The 13,662-nt window shown below is 41.7% G+C and overlaps 1 protein-coding gene across 1 annotated transcript in view; it reads left to right on the top strand.

The window, feature by feature from the left end:
* Positions 1 to 13,662, top strand: part of LOC126235199 (uncharacterized) — a 305,365-nt gene that overhangs the window by 179,749 nt on the left and 111,954 nt on the right. Inside the window, exon 11 of the mRNA XM_049943929.1 lies at positions 7,948 to 10,469. Within this exon, the coding sequence (XP_049799886.1) occupies positions 7,948 to 10,469 (2,522 nt within the window). The remainder of the gene's footprint in view (positions 1 to 7,947; positions 10,470 to 13,662) is intronic.

Genomic DNA, 13,662 nt, shown 5'->3' with positions numbered 1-13,662 from the left:
TCTTCATCATCCATACGCACCAGACCATACATACTTTGAATTGTGCATTTGGAAAATTCACCTTGTCTCCATTACCTTCATTTGGATACTCTATTGAGTAATCGGGAAAACTCATTGCATTTCTCTTGCACTGCACAATGTACCTGTATTACTCTAATTAATGATCCTGAAATTGGTGTTGTATTGTCTTTGTGAACCAGTTGGTGAACTGCAAATTCAAATATTAAGTTTCCTCAACAGAATCATGGCTGTCCTTGCTTCCATTATTAATTGCCACAATTTGTTATTCTTACGGCCTTAAGGAAACCTGAATAACACTAATATCCTGTCAGCTTCCTAGTGCTGAATCGGCAGAAAGCAGTCCAACAGTGTGCCTAATCGTTAATTATCGAGCATGAAAGTAAACTGTGCTGTTGAGCAGTAGCTAGTTTAGTAACATTGTTGAACCTAGTGCTTCATTTGTTATACCACATTTCAGGTTTACAGCTTAAACATATCAATGTTAAAATTAATATTTCTCCTGTAGAAATATGTACTAATGTTAAGTATTTGTACATTTCTAAAGGCAGTTCAATCCCATCTACATTTGTATTAAGGCAAACTGCGAGTCAAGCGTAGTAGATGTTCATAAAATGTAAGGTATGTGATATGCCTTCCCACTGATGACAGTACAACAAAAATTGCTGCTTGCTTGCCACTCATGTTCCGACATTCCCACTAGTTCTAGGCCAGGCTGGTACCCTTGCTCGACCACTCTGTAATCACCGAATTAAATCTGTGTGGTGAACTCAAATATCAGAGCTTTATCTGTGAATGTAAGATCCCACTATATTTGTCAAGTATGAATTTGGGTAAGAACCTCTTCTTATAGTCTGTAAATGATGATTTCTTATAGTCTGTAAAAACCTCTTCTTATAGTCTGTTGAATCAAATTTGATCTTGTGTGAACACTTTGTTTTGGACACTGCCCAAGGCGAGTATTACTGACAGGACATTTCCTGCAATGCTTTGGATAGATATGTACACATATACAGTCACTTCAAAGAAGCTTCTAAAGAAACAGACATAACTGAACAATAGGGGTAAACAAAGAATAAAACTATAGATAGAGAGGCACTGAATGAAAAATGTTTGGCTGTAGAGAAAGCAATGCATGAAGCCATATTGACTACACCTTAGCAGAATTTTGCCCAGTGATCTTTCACAATACCCAAAGAAATTCTGGTCATATGTAAAGGCTGTAGGGGCACCAAAGTTAATGTGCAGTCAGTTGTGGTTGAGACTGGAACAGAAATTGAGAATAGCAAAACAAAGTTTTATTAAAGAAAGCCCAGGAGAACTGTGACCCCAATTAAGTGCCCATGCCACAGAAAAGATGGGCGAAATAGATATTAGTGTCAGTGGTAGTGAGAAACTTTTAAATTTAACAAAGCTTCAGGACTCAACCAAATCTACACCCAGTAGTTGGAAGCATGCACAAGTCACACCCATTAACAATAAGGGTGATACAGGTGATTCACAAAACTATAATCTAATATCCTTGATACTGAATTTTTCTAGAATCTTACAGCATATTCTGATCTCAAACGTAATGAGGTGTCTCAAACAAAATGTCTTCCTCCATGCCAACTAGCATGGATAACGAAAACATCGATCATGTGAAACCCAACTTGCATTTTACTCACATAACATTCTGAAAGCTTTGGATCAAGGCAGTCAGGTAGATGCAGTATTTCTTAATTTCCAAAAAGTATTTGATTCAGTACCACATTTACATTTATTATCAATAGTGCAATCATATGGGATATGAAGTAAGATTTTTTACTGGATTGAGGAATTTTTTGGTCGGTAGGGCACAGCAAATTATCATGGAAGGAGGGTCATTGGGTGTGCCCCAGAAAAGTGTATTGGGACCCTTGCTATTCATGTTGTGTATTAATGACCTTTCAGGCAATGTTAACAGTAACCTCAGACTTCTTTGCAGATGATGCAGTCACCTGTAATGAAGTACTGTCTGAATGGTTCAAATGGCTCTGAGCACTATGGGATTTAACATCTGAGGTCATCAGTCCCCTAGAACTTAAACTACTTAAACCTATCTAACCTAAGGAAATCACACACATCCATGCCCGAGGCAGGATTCGAACCTGAGACCGTAGTGGTCGTGCGGTTCCAGACTGAAGCGCCTAGAACCGCTCAGCCACACCGGCCGGCAAAGTACTGTCTGAAAGAAGTTGCATAAATATTATGTATGCAGTCAGATTCTGAAGTGGTGCAGAGATTGGCAAACTTGCTTTAAATGTTTGGAAACGTAAAACTGTGCACTTGAAAAAAGTAGTAGTATACTATAGTGTAGTACCAGTGAGACATGGTTGGAATCAGTGAACTCATAAAAGTATCTGAGTATAATGCCTTGTAGGAGTAGGAAATGGAATGATACCATAGGCTTAGTCGTGGGTAAAACAAGTGTTACAACTTCAACTCTATTGATAGAATTATGGGAAAATGCAATCAGTCTACAAAGGAGATTGTTTACATATCACTCATGTGGAACATCCTAAAATATTACTCAGGTATATCATACCAGGGAGAGAGACGAATACTGTCTGATGGACTGTGCAGGGACTAGAATACTAGCAGGTCCAGTCAGGAGGTTGTGGGGCACAGATGTGGGGGGAAAAAAGAAGCAAAAAAGGAGAGTAGTGGGGAAAGACGGGCAGATGCGTTGGCAGTGGGCAGCAAATAAACAAGATGGGAGTGGGGAAAGTGTGATAGGACGCAGGGGATGAAACTGTTGGATGGAGGGTGTGGGACAGTATGTTACTGTAGGTTGAGGCCAGGATAATTACGGGAATGGAAAATGTGTTGTAAGAATAACTGTCTTCTGTGCAGTTCAGAAAAAACTGGTGGTACAGGGAAGGATCCAGATGGCCTGGGTAGTGAAGGAGCCATTGAAATGAAATGTGTCATGTTTAGCTGCATGTTGTGCCACAAGGTGGTCTACTTTGCTCTTGGCCGTAGTTTGGCAATAGCCATTCTGGTGGACAGCTGGTTGGGGTTTCACATATTTTTTACATATCTGTTGTGATTCTGCATGTCTGTATGTATTTTTTACATTTCTTTTCGTTTATCCAGTTACTCTCACAACCATCAATAATTTTGCCCATTTCTGCATCATTCCCGTTTCCTTTACGCCATTCCTGCCACAATGGGCCCTTCTCCATCTTTATGCACTATTTAAGAAAAGTATCCCTTTCCTTGGTTAGAACGCAGTCCAATATCCTGTTTGTCAAATGCTGCCTAAACCATGGAATCCCCCAAACAGCATAACTGTGAAGAGTCCTTTCTCTGGATCCCACCCATCCTTTCATAATGACCTACACCTTTTCAGATTCCACTAATCCTTGGACCTCACAAACCTGGTACAGCAAAAACACACCTTCAGGGCACAGGCATCCTAGAACTCCTCTGCTCCTTCCACAAGATACTAGCACCCAAATTTAACTGTGCTGGACATGTCAAAGACCTACTCTCCTTCTCCCGCTCCCTGCAGTGGAAGCACTTCTTTGCCACCAATCCCTCTAACCAAAACCACCCTAATTCCAACATCCTACCTCGCCTCATCCATTTCCTGACACCATCCAACTGTGATTCTCCCCCCCCCCCCCCCCCCTACTACCTAACCACCCTCTGGTCACCATCCAGGAATTACTTACCTCCAACTTAGCTCACCATCCTTCCCCAGATCACAAACCTTCAGTAGAAGAAAGGACAGCCACATACAACCCCAAAACAAATCCTAACCTAATAGTCTACCTGCAGACAAAGGTTTCATTATTGTTGTTATGAATTGCAGTGACTAGCTGCCAGAAGACCTCTGCCAATTATCTGACTCCTCCCCTTATAAACTCTGCCAGAGTGATCACATCCTAGAAGTCCAACACAATATCCAGTCTCCACTTTAAGCCTTAGGCCCTTCCCAGAAAACCTTCTACATGCTCCTCAAAATCCACAAAACTGACAATCCTGGATGACTCTTGTGGCTGGTTATTGTGCCCCCACTGAAAGAATTTTTGCACTCATTGACCAACATTTCAACCATTTACCCATAATAAGACACCAACCACTTCCTTCACCAACTCTCCACCTTACTCACCACTTTACCTCCTGGATCGCTACTCGTCACTTTTGACACCACCTCCCTATACACCAACATCCCTCATGCTCGTGGTCGCACCGCTATTGAACACTACCTTTCCCAATGTCCTTCAGATTCCAAACCCTCTACCTCATTACTCATACACCTGACTAACTTTATCCTACCCCAAAACTACTACTCCTTTGCAGGGAATGTATATAAACAAATCTGCAGCATAGCCATGGGTACCCGCATGGGACCCTGCTGGGCCAACCTTTTTTATGGGCCACCTAGAGGAGACCTTCCTAGTCTTCCAAAACACCAAACCCCTAGTCTGGTTCAAATTCACTGATGATATCTTCATGATCTGGACTCATGGCCAAGGCACCCATCTTTGTTCCTTTACAAACTCAACACCTCTCCAATCCGCTTCACGTGGTCCTCCTCAACCCAGCGTGCAACCTTTCCAGATGTTGACCACCTCCTCTCTGATGGCTCCATCTGCACCTCTGTCCACATGAAACCCACCAACCATCAACAGTACCTGCATTTTGACAGCTGTCATTCCTTGCACACCAAAAAATGCATGGCCACCCGGGGATGGTGTATCTGCAGTGTCAAAAGCTCCCTTGCTCAATATGATGAGGGTCTCACCTAGGCCTTCATAGAAAGGCACTATCCCCCATACCTAGTCCGCAAACAGATTTCACGTACCATTTCCCCCTCACACTCCCAATCCTCCCACCACCCACAAGAAATAGCCATAAAGGAGTGTCCCTTCATCACCCAGTACCACCCCAGACTGGAACAGCCGAACCAGTTCCTTTGCCAGGGCTTTGATTACCTGTCATTATGTCCTGAAAGTAGGGTCATTCTACCTGAGATACTTCCCACCACTCCTGAAGTGGTGTCCTGTGGCCCACCCATCCTCCACAACATCCTAGTCCATCCCTATTCCTCTCCCAATCCCAACCACTTGCCACAAGGACCATATCCCTGAGGAAGGCTCAGTAGTAAAACATGCCCAGTATCCAATATACCCACCCAGCATTTCCTATTCGAGTCCTGTCACAGGTTTACTTACCCTTCAGGGGTTAGAATACCTCCGAAAGCAACCATGTCATACCAGCTCTGCTGCCGTCATTGCACAGCTTTTTATGTTGGTAAGACTACCAGCCAGCTGTCCAGTAGAATGAACAGCCACTGCCAAACTGTGACCAAGAGCAGAGTAGACCATCCAGTAACACAACATGCAGCTGAACATAATGCACTTGATTTCAATGTCTGCTTCACTACCCAAGACAAATGCATTCTCCCTCCCGCACTAGCTTTTGTTAACTGTGCAGATGAGAGTTATCCTTCCGACACATTCTCTGCTCCCATAGTTATTCTGGCCTCAACCTACGGTAACATACTGTCCCTACAACAATTATCCAACAGTGTCCACCCCCTCTGTCCTATCTTCCCCTCCCATTCTCATCTCCCACCCTGTTTATTTGCCGCCCCTTGCCAAAGTATCTTCCATTCTTTGCCTGCTGCTCTCCTTTTTCATTACGTTTTCCCTATGTCTCTGCCCCACATGTCCTGACATAGTGCGAATTGGCATTTTAGTCTTTTCTACACTCAACCAGACCGTGTTAATTACTCTCCCCACCTGTGCACTACTATCCCTTCCCTTCCCCTCCACCTTCCCCTTCCCCACCCCCTCCAGATTGTTGCTTGCATTCCTGCGATAGTTGCATTCCAGTCCAAGATCCTGGTGTTGGCAGTCATGTGTGCATGAGGTTTTGTGTGTGTGTGTGTGTGTGTGTGTGTGTGTGTGTGTGTGTGTGTGTGTGTATGTGTGTGTGTTTTTACTGATGGAGGCTGTGGCCAAAAGCTTATGTAAGTGTATTTTAATTGTGTCTGTCTACAACTTCACATTGTGCCTTCTTTATGGTAAGTAGCAATCTGTCTTTTCCTGCATTGTTAATTTTCCAACCTGGAGTTTCTCTTGTTTAAATGTATATAGAGGAGGACAGTGCGAACAGTCACATGGATCCATAGGAGAGTGTTACAGAGATGATGAAGTAACTAAACTGTCAGACTCTGATAGTTCTAAACTATCCTGAGAAAGCCTACTTACAAAGTGTCAAGAACCAGCTTTAAATTATAACTATAGGAATGTACTACAAGACCCTACATATCACTCTCAGGATCGTGAACACAAAATGAGATTGATTACAACATGCATGGAGGCATTTAAACAGTCATTCTTCCCATGCTCCATATGTGTGAGGAATGAGGAAAAACCTAAATTACTGGCACAGTGGATGTACCTTCTGTCATGCACTTCGTGTGGCTTTCAGAGTGTAGATGTAGATTAAGAAATTGATTTACAGGTAGCACTTATAGCTATAATAGATTCTAGAATCAAGCATAAGGAAGGCTTGCGAGGTTTTTATTTAGTCAGGTAATTAACTACTAGTAACAAGATCGAGTTTCAGTTCTCTTAAAGGCATATAGCTAAGCATTTTGTTGAAGCTGTAAAATTACCGGTTGTTTCTGGACTGCATGTGGCTTGGCCGACCACACAGTTCCATGGACAGAGATGATCAATTCTTGTAAAGTCTTCATTTCAGATCAATAATTTTCAAGCACCAATCATACTGAAGGTAATTACTTTTGTTGTACTACTGCTTTTTGAAACAAACAAGGTGCATTAATTTTATTTCCATAACCAAGTAATTCCACATGATGCTCACTTTGCCTCACTGTGATGTCTTCTTATGTTACTACTGAGTATGTTGTTTGTAATCAATGACTTCAGCACAAATAAACCTTCTATTCCTCTCATAACATACCTGTAATAAAGAGCCTAAATCATCTTGTGGTACTTCATTTCTGTGATTGGTTTCTATTGATGCTGTGCCTTCATTACTCAAAATGTCCACAACAGATTTCCGCTTTGTTGTGGTGGATATTGTGAGAGCAACAATCACCTTTTCAGTATCTTAGCTTCTTTATGCAGCAGTGTGTGCTGCCATCTTCAGGCCATCTTGCAGAACACACATTCTACCTCCAAATTTTCAGTATATTTGTCTGAATCATCTTTAGATATCAATAAAATATATGAGCAGTGCTCTTAAAAAAGGCTTATTCATAATGCTTTATATTTGTTTCTAGCTGTGGAGACAGTAACCAGATATTCTTAAAACTACACTTCCTGAGAGTTTTTGTTGTTGTCATAACATAAATTCAAATCTGTCTTCTATTTAATGTCTACAGTGCATTAATATTGTTAATTGTGAGGTTTTAACAATATCGACATCGAGATGGCTTTTGGAGTAAAGATGTAGCTGAAAATGTTTCATTGTTGGTGCTAGTGTAATCTCTTGTCACCATGGGCACTACCAAAATATATTTTGTGATTCTGTTACTGCATTGACAGTCAATAGCTTTCCTCATAAAGACAGTATTGGGTCTTGTTAACAGTTTGAATTTTTGTGAGGCATTAATACAGCAAGTGCACAACTCGATTTAATGCAACAATTCCATTACAAAAGGCTTAATTGTTATAGCAGTCTGTCTTTGTTAAACTTTCAGGAAGAGCAGTGAGAAACATGTAACAATAATCTCTGAATTTCCATATGATATGTATTGGTGTGTGGATATTGTCTTTGGAATTAAGATTAAAAACTAGATATTTCATGCTGATTCTAACATTTGCCTTATCTTCATTATGCCGTATCCATCATTTCAGATTATTTAAATCTTTGTAATTTTGCACTGAGGTAATTGTTAACAAGTTGTTTATGTATATCTTACAGAGCTCGCATGGAAATACTGCAGCTTCAGCAGATACGGCGTGTTTGGGGAAACCTTCAGCGTCAAATGAATTCACTTCATGGAGCAGTTCACCGGACGCCTCAGTCAGATTCACCAGGACTAGTAATCACAGAGGAAGATGAACCATACCAACCAGCACGGGAACCAAATGTGAGTCAGCTGCAGGAACCAATTGTGAGTCAGCTGCTGGAGTTGACTCGTATCAGTGATGGTGAACCTGCAGATGAATCTTCAGAACTTCATGCCTCTAGCAGTTCTTCTGACTCTGAAAATGATGAGGCGACGGAATGTGTCCAGTTCGTGACAGAAGAAGCTGCTCCAGTACAGATCTGCCAAGACCGAACTGATGATGGAGAGATTGCAGCTAAAAGAGTTAGAATAGATCCACAGAGCTCTTCCACCAAAACTCAGTGGGAACATGTTGCTGATGGAGACAGTGCTGGTAGCAACATTCAAAATACTGCTGCAGAGCTAGCTACAGGCAGTGCTGATTCTCCAATTAATGAAGACGGTCATAGGCATGGGACTATTGCAAAAAGTGGAAGAAACAATATGGAGGTAAAGAGTTGCTCGTCAGGTAGACTAGCAATGACAGAAGAAACTAGTGAAGTTAATGCAGTTGAATTACACTCAAGGCACAATGGTTCAGTCCCAGAAGTAACAAATGAATTTGCTGTATCTAAATCTAATATCCCAAGTGAAACATTTCAGGAAACTGGAACTAAAGATATTGGAAGTCATATTACGAGGCAGGAGAGGCACTCTATACAAGAACAGTCCACTCAAATGAAAGGTGAGAAATTAGTTGAACATAATTTGCCAGTTGCAGGATTGATGACCGCTGGTTGCAGCAGTGCCAGTTGTTCTACATCACAGAATTCTGACTATACTGCTGCCTCTTCAAGGACATCTCGTGGTTTAAAAGTTTCTCCATTATATAGTAGTGGTAGGGGGAAGACAGGAAGAAATATAGATGATATTACACCAAGAAATACATTGTCTCATCAAGAACGGATAAATGAAATGCAGAACATGGTAAAAGGTTTGCAGGAGCGCATAAATCAAAGGAGAATTGCTGAACAACAGGGAATAACTCTACCAGAGAGAGAACCCACATCATTGTGGAAATCCTGTCCATCTCACATGGCTAAGGTAGCATCTGCAAGAGCGAGCAGAAATTGTGGATCACATCACCCTAATACTACTCCTCTTCATCCTAGTTTGCCTCGACTTCAGCCTACAACGCTACATCTTGGTAGCCACGTGGCTCAGCCTCAACCAATATATACGACTGTCAGACCACAGGAAGTAGTTGCAAGTTCTCACTCAAGGCCAACAAATTTAGTGCCACATGGAAGCATTTCATGTAAATCATTTGATCAAACAAACAATGAAATGCGTACTTCAGATAGTGGTAATGTTCAAGGAGAAGAGGTATCACGTGTCACCAAAAATGAGTCTTCATCTACAGAAACGACAGATAAACAGGAATGTGGGAGAAAACTGGATGACCCGAAGAATATATCGTGTGTTCTAAGAACACATTGTAAGGTTAATTCACAAGAAAGTTTAAATCATGTTCAATTGACATCTGTAACCCAAAGAACTAATGAGGAACGAGGAGAAAATTCTGCTTCTAGTCAATGTAATAATTCAACAGAACAAGAAATCCCAATACAGGAACTCTGGGGGGAAACCAAACACATACAAAATTTGGTTAGGAGCTCCAATGTTACGGCAGGTGTGTCCAACAATGGTAGCAATGAAACTGCAAGCGAGAATGAAACAATTTCTCATTCAGATTTGATTGTTCCATCACAAGAAGAATTACCATGTGCCACTCCTGTCATAAATGTTACCGACAAACAAAATGTTAACTGTTTGCATCCAGGTATGAACAGAACACACAATGTCCAAAATAATTTTGTTGATGCAAACCCTTGTAGTCCTGCTGGAAATCCAGCCGATCTGTTGTCAGAGACTGCAGCTTATCCAGCAAATATACACCCATTTATTCCTGGGGTTGTTACTAATTTTTGTGGGAACCTCGGAGAATCGTCGTCAGATCGCCCAGATGCTCAACAAAATACACATCAAAATTCTGCACCAGAGGATTTGAGCTCTCCTGAAAGATGTGCAGTTAGTGTTGGTGACCATTCAGCTCAAGTTAATCCTTCTTGCCAGCAGAATGATGACGATGATGATGACGCACATGGCATGGAAAGTACATCATCTAGTCTACATTTTGGCAATTCATCAGTGCAGGGAGGTAGCACAAGAGCTACAGTTTCAAGTTCATCATGGAGATCTGATGCAGTTGTATCTCAGTCTGAAAGTTCGCCTAATGCTGTTAGGTGCCATATTGCCCAAAGACCGAATCCTTCCATAATCCCAAGACAGGGTCCCCTGATGTGTCCACGACCAGATACACTGTTGTCACCAAGACCTGGCCCACTGCTGACACCAAGAGCAAGTCCTCTACTGATACCAGGATCTGTCCAAGGTGAATATGATTTGTTTCCTGTGGTGAATGTGAAATTATCTTTCACCACATTAGTAATTATAATATCTGCAGTTAATTACATTTTCTTTGTGTAGATTAATTTTACTACCGTTCCTTTTATTTAATATGCTCATTTCCATAAATTGAGGTATTTTAGGTATCCACAGCATAAAGCACAGCAGTACTGTATGCGTTAAAACTGCTCTGGTAACAGTGAGACAACAATACAATACAGATACAGTCACAGGACCATACGTGGCACTGAGTTTGGTGGTGATCCTCTGTTAGTGGCATAAATGTCAGTATAGAGTGTAACAATATCAGAGAAGGAAAGTTGCTACTCACCATATAGCAGAGATGCTGAGTCACGATAGGCACAACAAAAAGATTCACACAATTATAGCTTTCGGACATTAAGGCCTTTGTCAGCAGTATACTGTGTACCAAGTTATCCAGCATGGCTTGAGGCAACACATATCATTGCTGGACATGCGCTCTCTGAATGTCAGCAAAGATCTTTGGTGGCAGTGATAAAACTACAGTTATCTGACCTAGAGAATGTGTACTCAACAGGTTTTTTGTACTTATATGGATATGGCGTCTGTTCTTTCAGACATGTCCGAAAGAAGAGAGACCACTGATGACCTGCAGCTGTCTAGAACAAAATTAGAATTATATTAATACCTTCAGCTGCTAATGGGCGTTGATATATATCAACGGGGACAGGTGAAAATGTGTGCCCCGACCGGGACTCGAACCTGGGATCTCCTGCTTACATGGCAGACGCTCTATCCATCTGAGCCACCAAGGGCACAGAGGGTAGCGCGACTGCAGGGACTATCTCATGCATGCCTCCCGCAAGACCCACATTCTCACATTGTATGTCCACACACTACATTCGTAGTGTCCTACCTCAGCACACTCATTACTCATGGAAGATGTTCATACCAAGTCCCGTAAGAGTTTGGGGAATATGTGTGCATATGCACAGAAGAAGAATGTCATGGCCGGTGTTGCCAGAACTATATACTTGTATGGATATGGTGTCTTCTTTCGGTCATGTCCGATAGTCCCTGGAGTCGTGCTATCTTCTGTGCCTTCGGTGGCTCAGATGGATAGTGTGTCTACCATGCAAGCAGGAGATCCCGGGTTCGAGTCCCAGTCGGGGCACACATTTCCACCTCTCCCTGTTGATATATATCAACGCCCGTTAGCAGCTGAAGGTATTAATATAATTCTAATTTCGTTCAACAGGTTTTAGGTGTAGGGTAAGTGTGTGATGTCCTTATGTAGCACATACTTGTCCGCCAAGTTAGTAGTTTCATGTGATTGAGCAGGGAAAACATGCTCTCATGAATAATACAGGAGCTGTCTTATTGGTCCCTTTATATAATATTGACAGTGTTGTAATGTGTCTCAGAGATATGCCAATTGAAATGATGGTGGAGTCAAATTTCAGTTTATACTGATTACTTACTGTGAACAATACACTGCTACCACTGTTCCTGGGTCCTCTCACATTTGCCTAGCCATGCAGTTGCTTCATGTGAAGGATTGATCTTTTGGATTGCCTAGCATACACAATAACCTGCTAAAGCCAACAGTATGCTGTCCCAAGAGAAATGGGTGACTCAGAGGCTGCTGTGAGGTCTTTAACCAGACTAGTGCTGATTGGACATCTTTGGGCACATAAGGGGAGGAGGAAGTTGTAACGTGTTCATAGCATTTGGTGTGCTGCTCCCAAAATCACCCAGACTTGGAAAAGGGTTGGTTTATTGAACCTGGGCTTCCTATACTGGAATTGGTCAACACTAGTGTTACCTATAACGGAAAGCTTGTATGGAAGCATCGGAGAACACTATGCAGCATGAAAGGGGTATGTAAAAATCATGGTGAGAGAGATCAGGCAATCAAAGTGACCAAGAGATTGCACTACCTCTGCTGATTGTCACCACCTCATTGAACACCTCATGCACTCGTGACAAGATTGTCAAGGCAGTGTGTGCTATTGCTCTGTCAACCTGAAAATATCCGTCCAGTAATTTATTTCCTGGGAGTTGATCCACATATGGATTAAACAGTTTCTGGACATAGTGGTTAGCATTAGCACTTTATTAAAATAATTTTGTTATGATATGGACTTCAGACATTGCACACCAAATGCCAATCTTGAGATTATGCAGTGGCTGTTCAGAGTACTGATGGGGGATTTTCTGCTGCATAGTGGTGCATGTTCTGTGAGATCACATACCGTGACTGGCTGAACCAGACCTCATCTGAAGATGATGTTCCTAAAGTCCTGACTACAATTCACTTAGAAGCCACTGGCAGAACTCAACATTCGAAAGTTCATCTTCACACTTTAACTCATCGACAACTGTAAATTTGTAAGGACACAGGTGCAGGTTCTTTTTGATAATGTTTAAGCTTGACATTCTCTTAATTAAAACAATTCTCATTTATTGTTCCACCTCAGTTGCACATTTTTAGGTAGATTACATGTTTTGATCACTCTGGATCATCTCCAGATCTAAGTAGTTGCATCAGCAAGTGGTCTTTTCTACCCAGAATCACATACTGGAGTACTGAAATCCGAAGATTATCCAGAGTGATCGAAACATGTAATCTAATTAAAAATGTCCAACTGAGATGGAGCAATAAATGAGAATTATCTTTATTTTCTAAATGGTTGTTGACTCTCGCAAAACTATTATGTCTACTGTAGCGAAGACACTCTTAATTCCCACGTGCACTGATAAACTGCATTGAGATTGCATCTGACAACCTTTTTTAACTCGAGCAATATTTTCTGTTGTTTTCCCACTGAGTTTTGCATGGCAGACTTTTCCGGAGGTTTTGCCAAAGAGTTTTGCATGGCAGACTTTGCTGGAGGTTTTGCCATAAAACTTCCATTCGGAATTCTTATAGAAATGACTCTACACACATTTTCCACACATTGTGTTTCTCGTAACACTTGACAATGAACATTCAGTGTTTTATTGTGAGCACCATTCTGTGTTGCATTCAGGTGGTCACTACTGCTCCTGTCTCTCACTCAAATGTAATGGCATGGCTAAGTACTCGGAACAGAGCATGCGACAGATGCCCATTCACAGACATGTGACAGCGACCAAATACTGTATCAGAATCGTGGTTTTCAGCATTTTCTGTGAGGACCAGTTCCTCTTTTGAT

The sequence above is a fragment of the Schistocerca nitens genome, chromosome 2, assembly GCF_023898315.1.
Source record: "Schistocerca nitens isolate TAMUIC-IGC-003100 chromosome 2, iqSchNite1.1, whole genome shotgun sequence".
NCBI classification, from domain to species: Eukaryota; Metazoa; Arthropoda; class Insecta; order Orthoptera; family Acrididae; genus Schistocerca; species Schistocerca nitens.
Note: the sequence above shows the minus strand (reverse complement) of the source record. Positions and strands in the feature narration are given on the sequence as shown.